Source organism: Urocitellus parryii, chromosome 11, assembly GCF_045843805.1.
Source record: "Urocitellus parryii isolate mUroPar1 chromosome 11, mUroPar1.hap1, whole genome shotgun sequence".
Lineage (NCBI taxonomy): Eukaryota > Metazoa > Chordata > Mammalia > Rodentia > Sciuridae > Urocitellus > Urocitellus parryii.
The window spans coordinates 34,993,417-35,009,466 of NC_135541.1; the positions used below are offsets into that span (position 1 = coordinate 34,993,417).

A 16,050-nucleotide genomic window follows, 5' to 3' on the forward strand; every position below is an offset into this window, starting at 1 on the left:
ATTTTCCAGGGCACTTACCAATTTTCAATATATCATTTACTATGTATATTCAATATATCATTTACTATGTTTTGTCTAGTGCAAAACAATTAATGTTTATTAATTGAATGGGATTTGTGGAACAAATGCATAAGTGAATATCAGATGTGAAATCTTTTGGTATCATCGCGGCTTATTATTATTTATTCCTTGTGTGAATAAATAATCATAACAGCAGTATTCATGCTTGCATTCTCGCTGGCTGGCAGCGAGCCCTGCACACAATAGTCGCCCGGAGCTCGCGTGTTTGACGGTGATTGCTGGGGGCGTGGGTCCGCGGGCCCACTCACAGCAGCCGCCGCAGGCTCCGCCCTGGCCCCGCCCCGGCCCGCGGCGGCCCCGCCCCCCTCAAGCTGAAGGCCATATAGGCGAGTGACGTCAGGCCGTTTGTTGTCATTGGCGGCTCCCAAGATGGCGTCCATCGTGGAAGGGCCGCTGAGCAAATGGACTAACGTGATGAAGGGCTGGCAGTACCGTTGGTTTGTGCTGGACTACAATGCGGGGCTGTTGTCCTACTACACGGTGAGTTCTCGGAGCGAGCGCCTCGGGGACCTTCCTTCTTGGGTGGAGGTGGGGGACCGGGACTTTGGGTAGCCCGGTTGAGGTTGCTAGGCTGGGGGTGCCGCTGTACGAGAGGGTTCCCTTGTGGGGGAGGGTCTTGCGTCCTGGATAGCCAATGAGGGTGAAGGAGATGTAGTTGCAGCCAATAAACAGGCACTAGCTGTCTGATTTATGGGTTGGGGGCAAGCCACTTTCTTTTTTTGGGGGGGGGGTCTGGTTTTAAGCAGGTGGTCGTGTTCCATGCGGTTGTGAGCTTGTAAGGATGGTCGTAGTTATGGTTTAAAAGGTCCGGCTATGCAGTCCATGCCGCCTCTCCACGTTGTCGTGGACTTTACACAGTACCCTCAGGCCCTGTAGACGGCCGCACCCCTTAGCTTCCCTCCAGGGAACGGAGAGCTCTGCTTTTTTTTTGCAAGCGTAGCCAGAAGAGCCTGGCCAAGTCCAGAGGTGACCCTCGGACAGAACCAAGGTGTCCAGAATTCCTCCTGTCTGTCCAAGTTGGGGGTGTTACTCAAGGGATGCATCCCATTTTTTCAGCGGGAGACGAACGTAACCGACGCCTTAACTTTTGAGAAAAGAGGCTTTCCTACACGCGCGGGTCTCTCTTTAGGCGCGCGGGTCTCTCTTTAGGCGCGCGGGTCTCTTTAGGCGAGAGGTAGAAGGCATAGTGCAGTGTCCCCTTGAAAGTTATATTCTGGGAGGGCTGAGTTGAGGGTTTCATTGTCGTTAACTCGGAACAATGATGGTGGGCAAGTAGATGAATTCTTATGAATTTTGTTTTCGATTACCCCTGTCACCCCATAGCATTAGAGATGGAAGGTCAGTGGTATCAGAGAAAGAAATTACTTACAAAATTATTCCTCTGCATGGTGTATAGTTAATACCTAAGGAGAGGGAAGAAATCACTTAAAAGGACAAAATGTCTTGAAGGCTTTAGAAAATAAGGGAAAATAAAATTATGGAAGAGTTAATGTTGATGAGAGAAATGGGAACATATTTATGCATTCATTAAAAAAAATTGAGTTCCTGCTATGTGTGTTTCCATGCCAGCAAGAATCAATGATAATGAAGACATTCACTGTTTCTCTCCTCGGGAGCTTTCATTCTACTGGGTCCCTTAATTCATTTTGCTCTTAATAACGCTACAGGATAGGTACCTACCTATTCATTATCCCTATTTAATATCCCCATTTTACAGTTTTGGAATCTGAGGCTCCAGGCTTTTATGTAATTGCTCAAGTTCATATAGGCAAGCAGTAAGTGGTGGAATCAAGATGCAAAATTTTTGGCTTTCCAATTGTTTCCATTAAGCTTCACTTTCACTACAGGAAGGAAATATGTGAAAGCTCTAAGTTAATAAGGCAAACCTGCAAGAGTTAAAGTATTAGTTTTCATCATCCAGCTATCAATTTCCTTTCTCCACATCACTTTTAAGTGGGAGAGTACTAAACCTTAATGAGTCAGACCCGTTTTTTAAGATTTTTTTTTTGTAGGAATGGAAGAGAGGCAACTGAATCTCATATCCTCAAAACTCTGGAATTAGAAAATCCCATGAGCTAGATAAATGATGAGTAATATTTTGTTTCAATAAGTGTGAATCAGAAAAACACATGGAACCTATTAAATTTATTCAAGCTAGAGTAATTCCAGTGAGTGGCACTATGGAATTAAGTTACTTTACAAATCTGAATGTGGTGTCTTATAGGAGGGGTCCCAAGCTCTGGCTCTTGGGAGGTACTAGCCCAGATATAATGTTTCTTTTTCCTGTTAGTGTATGTCATTTGTCCACCTCCTTTTGGTTTTGAATACTTGGACAAATACCTCTTTGTCTTACTGGCTAAATACAGGTTTTTTTTTTTTTTTTCCATATACTTCCTTTTCTTTGTCCTTATACACTTATCCTCCCTTTTGAGACTAGATTCTGTACAACATTATCCTTGCCAGAGGAAGGAGGTATCATATTTCTCACTAATGGCCATTTAGAAGTTTTTTTTTTCCCCCTAGAACTGGGGATCGAACCTAGGCGTGCTTTATATGCTTTACCACCATCTTTGAGAATCACTGGGAGTACAGGAATGTACTGCCACACCCAGCTCCCCTATTCTTTTGTGTTAAAGTATTTGCTTGCAGAGTAATGTGACACTAAAATGATACACAACCCCTAATTAGAGGCATTCCAGTAAAGATAGGAAAAGCATAGGTATTCACTGGGAAAGCAGGAGACACATTGAATGTTGATGATGAATTCTGTACACTTGGACATTTTTCAGTATATTTGGATTCTGAAGGATTTGAGCATACATATTAATGATTTGCATGTGGCTGATAGATTGCAGCTGTATTTTCTAGGACGAATATATGAATTTGTTTTACAGTATTTTAAACAGGGGAGTAAATAGCAAGTCACTTTATTTCTTGTTTCCAAAATCACTTGGGCTCTAATCTGACTCTGGTTATTCATCTGTGGGTATCCCTGAAAACTCTGAACTAAAACTACATTGGCCTTATTTTAGAATCAGCCTATCCTGAGAATGGATATTGAGATAATCTCAGGTTTGGTCTAGGATCACTGAGATTGCTGTGAACAGAATAGATTCACCCAGACCATTCTTTTTTTTTAATATTTATTTTTTAGCCCCAGGTGGACACAACATATTTATTTTATTTTTATGTGATGTTGAGGATCGAACCCAGTGCCCTGCGCATGCCAGGTGAGCGTGCTACCTTTTGAGCCACATCTCCAGCCCCACCCAGGCCATTCTTCATCCTGGATGTTCACTACACTCCACTAAACTCTAGGATGGAATATTTTCTTTTGTTTCATAATTTCTTTTGTTTTTATAATATTGAAAAAAATTTTTTTTTCCAGTGCTATAGATTGAACCTATGGCCTTGTGCATGCTAGGCAAACTTTCTATTACTCACTACATTGCCAACCCAATACTTTGCTTTTGAAAAAGAGTTTCATATTTTTATTTTGCCCAATACAAAACTAGAGAAACTGATTACCTCCTTTAGGAAGGTAGATTTAGGCACTTGTTTTCCAGTTCTAGCCGTGTCTCTTAGTTATACTTAATAAACTATAGTTCATACAGCAAGCATTTATTTAGGGTTGACTTTGAAATAGGCATTGTACTGTCTATGATGGGACTGTAAGCATGCAGTAGAGATAATTCCTTTATGTAGGAACTGACAGTGTTGTTGGCATAACTACAGCCATCTTCCTTTTACCCACCCCCACTTTATGAATACTGTTCTTATTCTCAAGAGATAGAGACTTGCTGGTCTCTGTTCTCTCCTTGAGAGATAAAAAGTTGTTCTTCTGTGTTCTCAAGAAACAGTAACTTGTCTTCCACAAAATCAGGTGATGCTTGCTATGCCAGTAACAAGGGCTAAACCTGCCCCTAAAGGATGGCCATGATTCTGACCTATAAAACGTAATGCTCAAGGGAAATTTGCTACTGCTCTCCCTCTCCTGCTGCTCTCTCCTGCTTGCTGCTGCTCTCCCTCTCTTGCTGTTCTTTCTGTGTGAGACAGCCTTGTCAGGTGTCTGACAGTAAATCTGCTCTGTAATTGGTGTGCCTGAGGTTAGTCCTGCACCACTTTTCTTTCAAGTGTAGCAGAGTAGACCCTTAGACATAATTTCAAAACAATATGATCCTTTCTATAATAGAAATATGAAGAATGTTATGGGAACATGGCTTAGAAAAGGCTGGAGACATTTGAGTTGACTTAATGGAGGAAGACAGAAGAAGAGCATTTCAGGCAATGGGCAAAGAATATGCATATACTGGGAAGCTTGAGAACATAAGGTGCATTAGGAGGGTTTTGAGAAATTCTTTTTTTGTGTGTGGTACTAGGATTGAACCCAGGGCATGGTGCATGCTCTACTACTGAGCTATATTCCCAGCTCTCCACTTTTTTTTTTTTTTTTTGGTGGGGGGAGTACTGGGGATTGAACCAGGGGCAATTTGCCACTGAGTTACATCCTCAGCCCTTTTTATTTATTTTTAATTTTTTTCCTTTTATTTACTTATATGTGGTGCTAAGAATCATCCTCAGTGCTTCACACATGCTAGGCAAGCACTCTACCACTGAGCCACAACTCCAGACCCTTTTTATTTTTTATTTTGAGACAGGATCTCATTAAGTTCTTAGGGACTTGCTAAGTTGCTGAGGCTGGCTTCAAGTTTGTGATCCTCCTGCCTCAGTCTCCTGAGTTTCTGGAATTACAGGTCTGTGCCATTGCACCCAGCCCTTTATTTTTATGTTGCAAAAAAAAAAAAAAAAAAAAAGTATGTTCAGAAGGAGGTAGCCAGACTTTGTTTAGATGATTTCAATTTTGTTGGCAGTGGCCAAAGCATCATAATCAGGAGCCAGTTGAACATATACTTTTTTCACTCCATTGAGCCTGAAGAGTGTTGACCTTGGCCATATTAGCATTACAGAGCTTCTTTGTAGCCTATTTGATAACACCTTGGCCATATCAGTATTACAAAGCTTCTTTTATTTTGGTACTGGGAAGTGAATCCAGGGGCACTTAACTACTGAGCCACATCCTCAATCCTTTTTTGTATTTTATTTAGAAATAGGGCCTCCCTGAGTTGCTGAGGCAGGCATTGAACTCTCTGTACTCCTGCCTCAGCCTCCCAAGCCACTGGGATTATAGTAGACATGCACTGTTACTCCTGGCATTACAGAACTACTTCTTTTTTTTTTTTTTTTTGATCAACTTATTTGATCTAGTGTTTGTTAGCCTTAACATCCACAATGAGCATAAGCGTGTTGTTATCTTTAGTCTTCTTCTTGGCTGACTCAGTGGTTAGGGGGAACTTGATGACAGCATAGTGGTCAATCTTGTTTTCCCTGGGGCTGCTCTTCTGAGGATATTTGGGTTGTCTCTGGAGTTTTAATATCTTGGGCTGCTGAAAGTTAGGTGATGTACAGATCTTCTTGTAGCTGTGGATGCCTTTCAACACTGCTTTTTGGCCTTCAGAGATTTTCTTTGGCTTTGGCCTTGGGAGGGGCAGGAGCTTTATTCGCTTTCCATGCCATATTGGTGGAAAAGCTCCCAGCCCTTTATTAACATTTTTTTTTAATTTATTTTTTTGTTATTGTTGGACACTTTATTTATTTATTTTTATGTGGTGCTGAGAATCGAACCCAGGGCCTCGCATATGCTAGGCGAGCACTCTACCACTGAGCCACAACTCCAGCACTCCCCCTTTTAAAATATTTTTTAGTTGTTGATGTACCTTTATTATTTATTTATTTATATGTGGTGCTGAGGATCGAACCCAGTGCCTCACACATGCTAGCCAAGTGCTCTGCCACTGAGCCATAACCCTAGCCCCGCAGCCCCCTTTTTAAACATTTTTTTTTGTAACAGGATATTCCTAGGTTATGCATGTTGGCTTCCAACTTGCTATCCTCCCACCTCAATCTCCTCAATAACTGGGGGTTTTGAGAAATTCTAAGCAGCTCTAGTAGAAAGTGAGATTGAATTCAGAAGGTATTTGGAGCTACAAGTTAGGCTTGGAGTTAAAGATCTGTTGGATTATAGTACAAAATTGGTTATTTGAAAATTTATTATTAGATGAAATGCCCAGGGAGAGCTAAGGATATACATTTAGGAACATTGTGTGAATTGTAAACTGTTAGTGTAGATCATGATCACAAAGGAAAATGAGAAGGAAAGAAAATTGGAATAGGTGAGATATTCAAGGACCTGGAAGGTTAGAAAGTTCATGTCTTTTGTTAATTTATCAAATGTGTATTTGAGTACCTACTGTATGTCAGGCATTTTGCTAGAAAGTGGGAAATAAAATAGAAATCAACCATACTCAGGATACCTAGAGTTTACTGAGTGGGGGTAAAGCAAGTAAACTATGGTGGGAAGCACAGAATATTGGAGGGGCCATAGTTAGGTTATGTGACTCCTAGAAGAGGCAGATTTGTTTTGACCTGAATGAAGTAGAGAGGTTAGGCATGTGACTGGAGAGGGAAAGGTGCTTGAAACAAATGGAATAATTGGAGGAGACAAGAGTAAGGAACTCGTCAGTCCCGGAACTTAAGCTGTGCAATAGGCAATAGTGGGAGATAAACTGGAGAACTAAGCAGTGGGGCAGATAATAAAAGGCTTTTTTGACAAACTCTGCTAAGAAATTTGAACTTTATCCTTAGGGCAGTGGAGAATCATTTTGGTATTGCAAGCAGTTTTTAATTACTAAAAAAAATTTTACTTTAGAAAATTTCAAATATACATAAAAGTAAAGAGGATAGAAAAATGAATTTCTGTCATCCAGCTTATACAGTTATCAACATATGGCCAACCTTGTTTTATTAATAATCTTATTAGCTCCTTCCTCCTCCATTTCCTAAATACCATATTACTGCATTTCATTTGTGAATATTTCAGTATGTGAAACTCAAAGTTAAGGTTTTTGTCTTTTTTTGGAGATACTAGAGATTAAACTTAGGTCCTGTGCATGCTGGGCAAGCACCATCTATTGCTGATCTACATCCCTAGCCCCAAAGTTAAGATTTCTTTTAAAAATGTTATCAAGGGGCTGGGGTTGTGGCTCAGTGGCAGAGCGCTTGCCTCGCACATGTGGGGCACAGGGTTCAATCCTCAGCACCACATAAAAATGAATAAACAAAATAAAGATATTAAAAATGTTATCAAAATACCTTTATTACAGTTAAATAGTAACAATAATGTATTAATACCAAATATCCAGTCTGTTCTGTTTTGTTGATTATCTCAAACATGTCTCCCTTATCAGTGGTTTGGGTTAGGATTCCAAATGAGATCTGCATATAAAAGTCCTGAGTATCTTTTAATATTTAGATCTTCTGTCCCTCCTTTTTTCTTTGCCATTTATTTGTTTAAGAAACCAGGTCCTGGGGCTGGAGATATAGCTTAGTTGGTAGAGTGCTTGCCTTACATGCACACCAGCACCAAAACCAAAAAACAAACAAACAAACAAAAAACAGGTTCTTTGCTCTGTTGAATTTTCCACATTCTGGATTTTGTTGGAGACATCCTTTTAGTATGTTTAAACATGTTCCTTTGTCTTCTTTATTTCCTATAAACTGCTACTTTGAGCTAGAAGCTTAATCAGATTAGTTCTTTTTTTCTTTTGAGCAAAAATACCTCATAGGTGGAACCTATCAAATCAAGAGGCATAAGATAACTGGTTTTCTTTCTGTGAGGTTAAAACTGATCAATAGATTTAGGTGAAAAATGTATTTTTATTTATTAATTTTTTGTACTGGGGATTGAGCTCAGAGGTACATTCCTAGCCCTTTATATTTTTTAATTTGAGACAGGGTTTCATTAAGTTGCTTAGGGCCTTGCTAAATTGCTGAGGCTGACCTTGAATTTGCAATCCTCTACCTTCACCTCACTGGGATTATAGGCAAAATATGTATTTTTTAAAGCATGCTGTGGTTACTGAGGAGATTGTTTTTTGGCAGGGCTTAGTGATTGAAGTGAGTGAAAGGGGAAGAGGAGGATGATGACATCCAAGTTTTTGGTTTGAGCTGGATAAATAGGGAAGATAAGAACAGGTTCTGGGAGAAAGATGGTTGCCTTTGGGTATATTGAAGTTGAAATAAAGATGTATTAATAGTTTGGAGCTTAGTACAAAAATCTGGGCTGCATATAAATATTAGTTTTTATGAGTACTTGAGAGAGTGACTGTGAAGAATAGATCTTTGGTTATGACACTGAAAAACACCACTGGATTAGTTATCTATTGCTTGGTAACAAATTCCTCTTAAACTTATTAACTATAAGCCACAACTATTTATTATCTCATAGTTTGGGTCAGACTTGAATGGTTCAGGCTCAGGGTCTCATGATTGCAGTCAAAACATTAGTCAGGGGGTTGGGAATGTAGCTCAGTGGAAGAGTACTTGTCTAGCATACATGAGACTCTGGGTTTGATCCCCAGACTGCCTTTCCACCCCCAAAAAAGAGACATTAGCCAGGATTTAGTCATTTGAAAGGCTTGACCAGGGCTGGAAAATCTGCTTCCAAGGTGATTCACACAGTTGTCACAAAGCCTGTTTCTTGCTGACTGTTGGAAGGTGACCTTATTCCTTACCAGGTAGCTTCTCTCCATTGGGTTACATCATGTCAGGCAGCTGGTTTCACCCAGGTAGAGTAATCCAAGTGAGAGCAAGGACGATGACTCCATACTTTTCATGACATGTTCTCAGACCATCACTTTTGCCTTATTCTATTCTTTAGAAACTAGTCATTAAGTTCAGCACATGTTTCTGTGGGAAGGAATTTTATACACTGGGCACATTGGGGGGGAAGGAGGATTTACCGCCCCTCACCACCCCTTTTTTTCAGTCCTGGGGATTGAATCCAGGGGTGCTACATCCTCAGGTCTTTTTAAAAAATTGAGACAGGGTCTAAGTTGTTGAGTGTATTGCTAAATTGCTGAGACTGGCCTCAAACTTGCAATCCTCATACCTCAGCCTCCTACATTGCTGGGGTTACAGGAGTGTGCCCCTGTACCCAGTTGCCTCTACTTTTTGAAAGGAGAAATTGGCATAATTTTAAACCACCCAAACCTTATGTAAGGGATTGTCATAAGAAAAGCCTGAATAGGGGAATGAAAAGGGACAACCAGAGATAAAAGAGAAAAGCCAGAAGAATGTGGTTGTCATGGAAATCAAGGTGGGGATAGTAAGTTGGCCTGAATACTGGTGGTGAGAGGATTGATTAGATAAGGGCTAATACATATCTACTAGATTGATCAACTTGAACATTGATGTCCTTAGTGAAAGCAGTTTGTATGGAGGGGTGGGTGTGGAAGACAGATTGGAGTGGTTTGAAGAATAAATAGGAGGAAGAAGTAGATCAATAGATGTGGATTATTCAGGATGATTCATTGCTGAAAGGGCAGAGAGAGCCATATGGAATTGAGGGGAAGGGCTTTAAAGTTAGGAATATGCTTAAACGTTGTAGGGATAAGTTATAGCAGGATTCATGTTAAAAATTAGGGAAGAGGGCTGGGGTTGAGGCCCAGCGGTAGAGCGCTTCCCTAGCAATGTGCGAGATCCATCTGGGTTCTATCCTCAGCACCACATAAAAATAAATAAAGAAAATAAAGGTATTGTATCCAACTACAATTAAAAAATAAATATTAATTAATTTTTTTTTTTAAAGTGAGGGAAGAGTCCGGACTTGAGAATAGAAAAGATTTAGAACATTGGCTTTGGGAACTGGAAAAAGGAATAACTAAAGACAAGTTAAAGGCTAAATAGCATGAGGAACTATTTTGATTTAAAATGTTTTATTTAGTCATTATACATACATGTTTAACCCTTTTTCTTGACTTGTATTGTTTTTTGTAACATTTTTCAGAGAAACAGTGAATTAGTAAGTTACTCGTGCCACTCAAAATTATTCTTTGTAAAGGAGTCATTAGAGAAATCACATTCTTTGCCATTACTAACACACTGGAAGAGATTCATGATGACTTTGCATTTTAAAACCACTGCTAGTCAAAACACATTTAGGTGTTATTTGGCAGTTTTTAGCAAGTCTAGAAGATTTTTTGAAATCCCCATTTAATGTTTGGATTTTAGGTTTTTGAAATGTTTAAGTAATATATGAAAGAAGTAGTCTCAGATTCTTCTAGAAAGATGTCAGTGCCATTCTTATCAAATAATTAAAAGTAAATTTATTTTTTTTCTAAGTAAACTACTCTGGAGTGTATCAATTTTTTTCTTTTTTTTTTGAATCGGGGATTGAACCCAGGGTGGTTAACAACTGAGCCACATTTCTAGCCTTTTATAAACTTAAAAAATTTGAGACAAGGTCTCACTAAGTTACCTAGGACCTCACTAAGTTGCTGAACCCTGCCTTGAACCTGGCGATTTTCCGGTCTCAGCCTCCAAGTCACTGGGATTACAGGTGTGCACCACTATACCCTGCAAATGTCATCTTTATTAAGCTTATATGGCATGTTTTAATATAGGTTGAATATCCCTTGGTGGAAATGCTTGGGACCAGAAATGTTTAGGATTTCAGATTTTTGTGGGATTTTGGAGTATTTGTATGAGTATCATAAGATATTTTGTATATAAAATAAAACTAATTTATGTTTTATATACACTTTACACACATAAGCTGAAGTTAACTTTGATACTTTTAGTGGGCTTGTATTTTGATGACAACCTGTCACATGAGGTCAGATGTGGAATTTTCTACTTGTGGAGTCCTGTTTGTGTTAAAAAGTTTCAGGTTTTGGGACATTTTGGATTTCAGATTTTTGGTTAAGGATGTTCAACCTGTGTACAAATCTGGTAAAATAGCTTTAGAATTGTTAAAGAAAAATTACATTGCAGGACAAAGTGGCACACACCTATAATCCCAGAGACTTGAGAGGCTGAGGCAGGAGGACTTCAAGTTCAAGACTAGCCTCAACAATTTAGCGAGGCCCTAGAGACTTAGAGAGACCCTGTCTGAGAATAAAACATAAAAAAGGACTGGGGGTGTAGTTCAGTGGTTAAGCAACCCTGGGTTCAGTACTTGCCCCCTCCACCCTGCCCTACTCCCCCCCAATTATTTCTAAATTTAAATCCTCTGAAAAGAAATCTTCTATGGTAATAAGTGGTATCAATGGGAAGAAATGTGTGGAAATTTCACTCTGTTTTTTCCTAATCCTGCTGCCCCCATACTGAGGATTAAAACCAGAGGTGCTTGCTTGCTTGCTTTATTTTTATTTATTTTGGTACTGGGGATTGAATTCAGGGATGCTCTATCATTGAACTACATTCCCAGCCATTTTATTTATGAATTTGAGATAGGGTCTCATTAAGAGGATGAGGGTCTTGCTAAGCTGCTGACACTGGCCTTGAACTTGAGATTCTCCTCCCTCAACCTCCTGAGTTGCTGTGTTTCACATAGACCATGGAAATATACATATTTACTATTAGTATATTCTGTAATATTTAGAAGGCTATATAAACTAGAGTAGGACTGTCCCATTCTGTCTGAGTATCTTTCATTTCCCTTGAATACAACAGTTAGTCTTGATTTTTCCCTTTCCTAAAACTTCTTAGCCTAGCTCATAATTCTCTTGGGTGTTTAATTATTTTATATTTGTTATAATTAACCAACTGTATCTCTAGTACATTCTCTAACAGTACAACAGGCTTGTAACCTCCTTGGTGGCAGTCTGTACTGAACATTATAATCTTCAAGCCCTACAATGTAACACATTATTTTAGTGAATAGAATGTCCAGGGTCCTTCAAACTAGGCTTAGAGTTAAGATGTAGAAGACCACTTGGAATTCTAGTTTATATAGCCTTCTAAATATTACAGAATATACTAATAGTAAATATATATATTTCCGTGGTCTATGTAAAACCTGATTGAGATTATATAAATAGCAGTGACTTCTGATTAATTATCCAGAACCTGTAGAACTATGTGGGATCTTTTGGTTAAAATCAGACAGTTCTTCTTGCTGTTTTGAGCAGTTTTGTTGATGGTAATAGTTTTTTGAAAGATAAAAAGTAAAATTGCTAATCTTTTTTTTAAATTTATTTTTTAGTTGAAGTTGGACACAATGCCTTTTATTTATTTATTTTTATGTGGTGCTGAGGATCAAACCCAGGGCCTCGCTTGTGTGAGGCAAGCGCTCTACTGCTGAGCCACAACCTTAGCCCCAAATTGTTAATCTTAGAACTTGGCTGAATGCCTGTAATCCTAGCTACTGGTGGGGAGGGCTGAGGAAAGGAGGATCTTAAGTATATGACCAGCTTTAAAATCCTGCTAAGATCCTGCCTTAAAATACAACTACACCTTAAAAAATAATAAAAAATAAAAAAATACAATAAGATAAAATATACTACAATATAATAAAAGGTCTGGGGATGTAGCTCAGAAGCAGAATGTGCTGGGTTCATTCTCCAGTACCACCAAAATAGAATTGTTAATCTTAAATATGCCATTTTTATATGTGGCAATTGTTGTGGGATTAGATTTTCTAATAGTTAGGTAATAGGTAATCCCAACCAGAACTAGAACAATACAAAAGTGATTTAGATTAAGAATTAAATTCCCTTTACTGCTAATAAAGAAAACCAAATAAACATCCAGCCCAAACAGTTGTTTTCCTTCTTATTGATTTTGTTGTAAAGAATTACCTTCTTAGACTAGTCTAGACTGCCTTTAAAAAAAAGTGGAATTTTCGCCTGGTATGATGGTGCATGCCTGTAATCCCAGCAATTTGGGAAGCTGAGGCAGGAGGATCTCGAGTTCAGAGACAAGCCTCAGCAAAAGTGAGATGCTAAGCAACTCAGAGAGATCCTGTCTAAATAAAATACAAAAAATAGGGCTGGGGATGTGGTTCAGTGATCAAGTGCCCTTGAGTTCAATCCCCTGCCTTCTTCCCTCCTTCCCTCCCTTCTTCCTTCTCTTTTCTTTCTTCTTTCTTTCTCTTTTTTTCTTTTGTGGTACTCAGTATTGAAACCAGGGATGCTGTATCACTGAGCTATATCCTCAGCCCTTTTATTTTAAGACAAGTTTCACTAAGTTGCCCTGGCAGGCCTTGAACTAATGATCTTCCTGCCTAAGACTCCCAAACAGCTGTTATTACAGGTGTGCAGCCACTGCACCCAGCACTTCAGAAGTCTTTTTTTTTTTTTTTAAACTTCTTTATGTTATTGAAAATTCTATCTTAGTTTCCAGTGATAACTTTGTTGCTAAACCTCGTGGGTACCTTTTTACTCTTAATCTTAGAGCTGTCTCTGTAGTATATGATGATGGGTTACTCTTTCTTTTACAACTTTAAAACAGTAGTTTTACTCTTCCTGAGAATATGACAACCTGTTCTTAATTAAAGGGAAAAACATTCAAAAAATAGTGAAAGGTATATCTAATAGAAGGAAGAAGCTAAAAGTTCTGCCAGTTATGGTGGCACATGCCTGTAATTCCCGTGACACTGAAGGCTGAGGTAGGAGGATTGCAAGTTTGAGGCCCTCATGGATTACTTAGCAAGATCTTATCTTGAAATAAAAAATAAGAAAAGGGCTGGGAATGTAGCTCAGTGGTAGAGCAACCTTGGATTCAATCCCAGTTACTGAGGGGGGTTAAAAAAAAGAAAGAAAAATAAAAGTCTGACCTAAAATTTCACTGTCTTTGTTTTGGAGAGTAGTTTTTCTTATGACTCTATGTTTAAATGCATATGTATGTATATTTTAAATAAATGGAATCATTTTATACGTGACAATCTATAACCTTAAAAGCATCTTAAAATTTTTTTGTATAATTTATTATATCATTTTATATTATAGTCAAATGGGCAAATGAACAAGGTATAACACTTTCTTTCAACCTTACTTAATTAGGTCCAGATCTCATTTATATGGTTTGTTCATCATCCTTCCAGCACTGTGATAAAACACCTGAGATAATCAACTTAAAGGAGGAAAGATATTCTTTTGGTTTATGGTTTAGAAGATTTCAGTCCGTGGGGGAGCCTTTGCTTTTGAGACTGTGGTGAGGGAGTGCATGGTAGAATGAACATTCTTTTCAAGGGCATGCCTGAATGACCAAACTTTCCTCCAGTATCCTCCACCTCCTAAAAGGTTCCTCCCAGTAGTGCAATAGGATGGTGACCAGACCTTTAGCATATGAACCTTTGTGTTCATTTAAGATCCAAATCAGCTGAGCATGGTGACTCACTCTTGTAATCCCAGCTATTTGGGAGGTTGAGGCAGGAGGATCATAAGTTTAAGGCCAGCCATAGCAACTTTGTGGGATCCTGTCTCAAAATAAAAAATAAAAAGGATGGGGTTATAGCTTAGTGGTAGAGTGCCCCTGAGTTCAATCCCCAGTATTAAAAAAACAACAAACTAAACCTTAACCTCTGGCTTTGTGAGGTTAAGATTCCTATGTTCTTTGTGATGCTGAAAGAGACAGTAGTACTGATATGTCAAATAGTTCTCTCTTATCTGAGCAGGGTACTTTGCAAAAATCCCAGTGGATTACTGCACATAAAACCAAACCCTACATATATAATTTTTTTAAACTATGCATAGTCTATGATAAATTTTAATTAGAAAATTAGGCATAATGACATAACAATAGCTATGGTATAAATAAGACAATAATTATAACAATGTACTGTAATGAAATTTATGTGAATGTGGTCTCTGTCTTGAAATATTGTATTGTATTCACCCTTCTTAGGATAGTGTGTGATGCTACAGTGCCTATTTAATTTTTTTTTAAACTTTTTTTTTTTGAGAGAGAGAGAGAGAGAGAAGAGAATTTTATTTTTAATATTTATTTTTTAGTTCTTGGCGGACACAACATCTTTGTTGGTATGTGATGCTGAGGATCGAACCTGGGCCGCATGCACTCCACGCGAGCGCGCTACCAGTTGAGCCACATCCCCAGCCCCAGTGCCTATTTAATGAGATGAAGTGAGGCGAATGACATAGGCTGAGTAGGTTAGGCTACTTTGTAAGGGTTACTGGAACATTAACACTGTGATGCAGTTGATTGGATAATTGGATAACCCTGACAGCTAACTACATGACTGAGGAGCAGGTAGTATATACAGCATGGTTAAACTGGACAACAGGATGATTCATATTGCAGGTGAGCATGGTGGCATTAGATTTCATCATGCTACTCAGAACGGAGTACAATTTAAAGCTTAGGAATTATTTCAGGAATTTTCCATTTAATATTTTCAGACTGTAGTTGATTACAAGTAACTGAAACTTCAAAGAGAAGCCATGGATAAAGCAGGACTGATATATTATCTACCATGGTTCTGCTTAGCTGGATATTACTTTCTTAATTAAAGCAGTAACAAAGACTCACCAACAGGCAAGGAGAAGACATGCAGATTATACTTTTTTTAAAAAAAATATTATTTTCTAGTGGTTGATGGACTTTTATTTCTTCATTTATATGTAGTTCTGAGAATCAAACCCAGTGCCTTACACATGCTAGGCAAGTGCTTTACCACTAATCTACAACCCCAGCTCCAGAATCTGCTTCTTGATAGGTAAATAACAAGTTTTTAGAAGAGATGTGGGATTGGAAATATAGCTATAGTCATTTTTGCTAAAGAATGTAAAAAACCCTCCTATTATGTGTTAATCTCTTTTCTAGGTTCTTGCCTTCCCTCCTTCCCTCCCTTCTTTCTTGCAGTTCTGGGGATTGAACCTAGAGCCTTTTACATGCTAGGCAAATACCTGCCACTGACTTACATCCCCAGCTCCACACCCCTGCCCTCCTTGCCCTTTGAGATCAGATCTCACTAAATTGCCCTGACTAAATTGACCTTGAATTTGCCATCCTCCTGGGATTAAAGGTGTGCACTACCATACCTGGCTTGTTTTATATATATTCTTTATTAGCAGATACTGTCATCTCATTAAGCCTCATAGTCCCTCTCAT

General features: G+C 38.7%; 1 protein-coding gene and 1 pseudogene across 6 annotated transcripts in view; one reads left to right on the top strand and one right to left on the bottom strand.

The window, feature by feature from the left end:
- Nucleotides 1-416: 416 nt before the first annotated feature.
- Nucleotides 417-16,050, top strand: part of Osbpl9 (oxysterol binding protein like 9) — a 135,466-nt gene continuing 119,832 nt past the window's right edge. For all 6 annotated transcript variants that reach the window (XM_026381764.2, XM_026381770.2, XM_026381780.2 and 3 more), the window contains exon 1: nucleotides 417-561. In XM_026381764.2, the coding sequence (XP_026237549.1) occupies nucleotides 451-561 (111 nt within the window). In that variant the 5' untranslated portion in view covers nucleotides 417-450. The remainder of the gene's footprint in view (nucleotides 562-16,050) is intronic.
- On the bottom strand, nucleotides 4,927-5,655 carry LOC113177267 (large ribosomal subunit protein uL23-like; annotated as a pseudogene).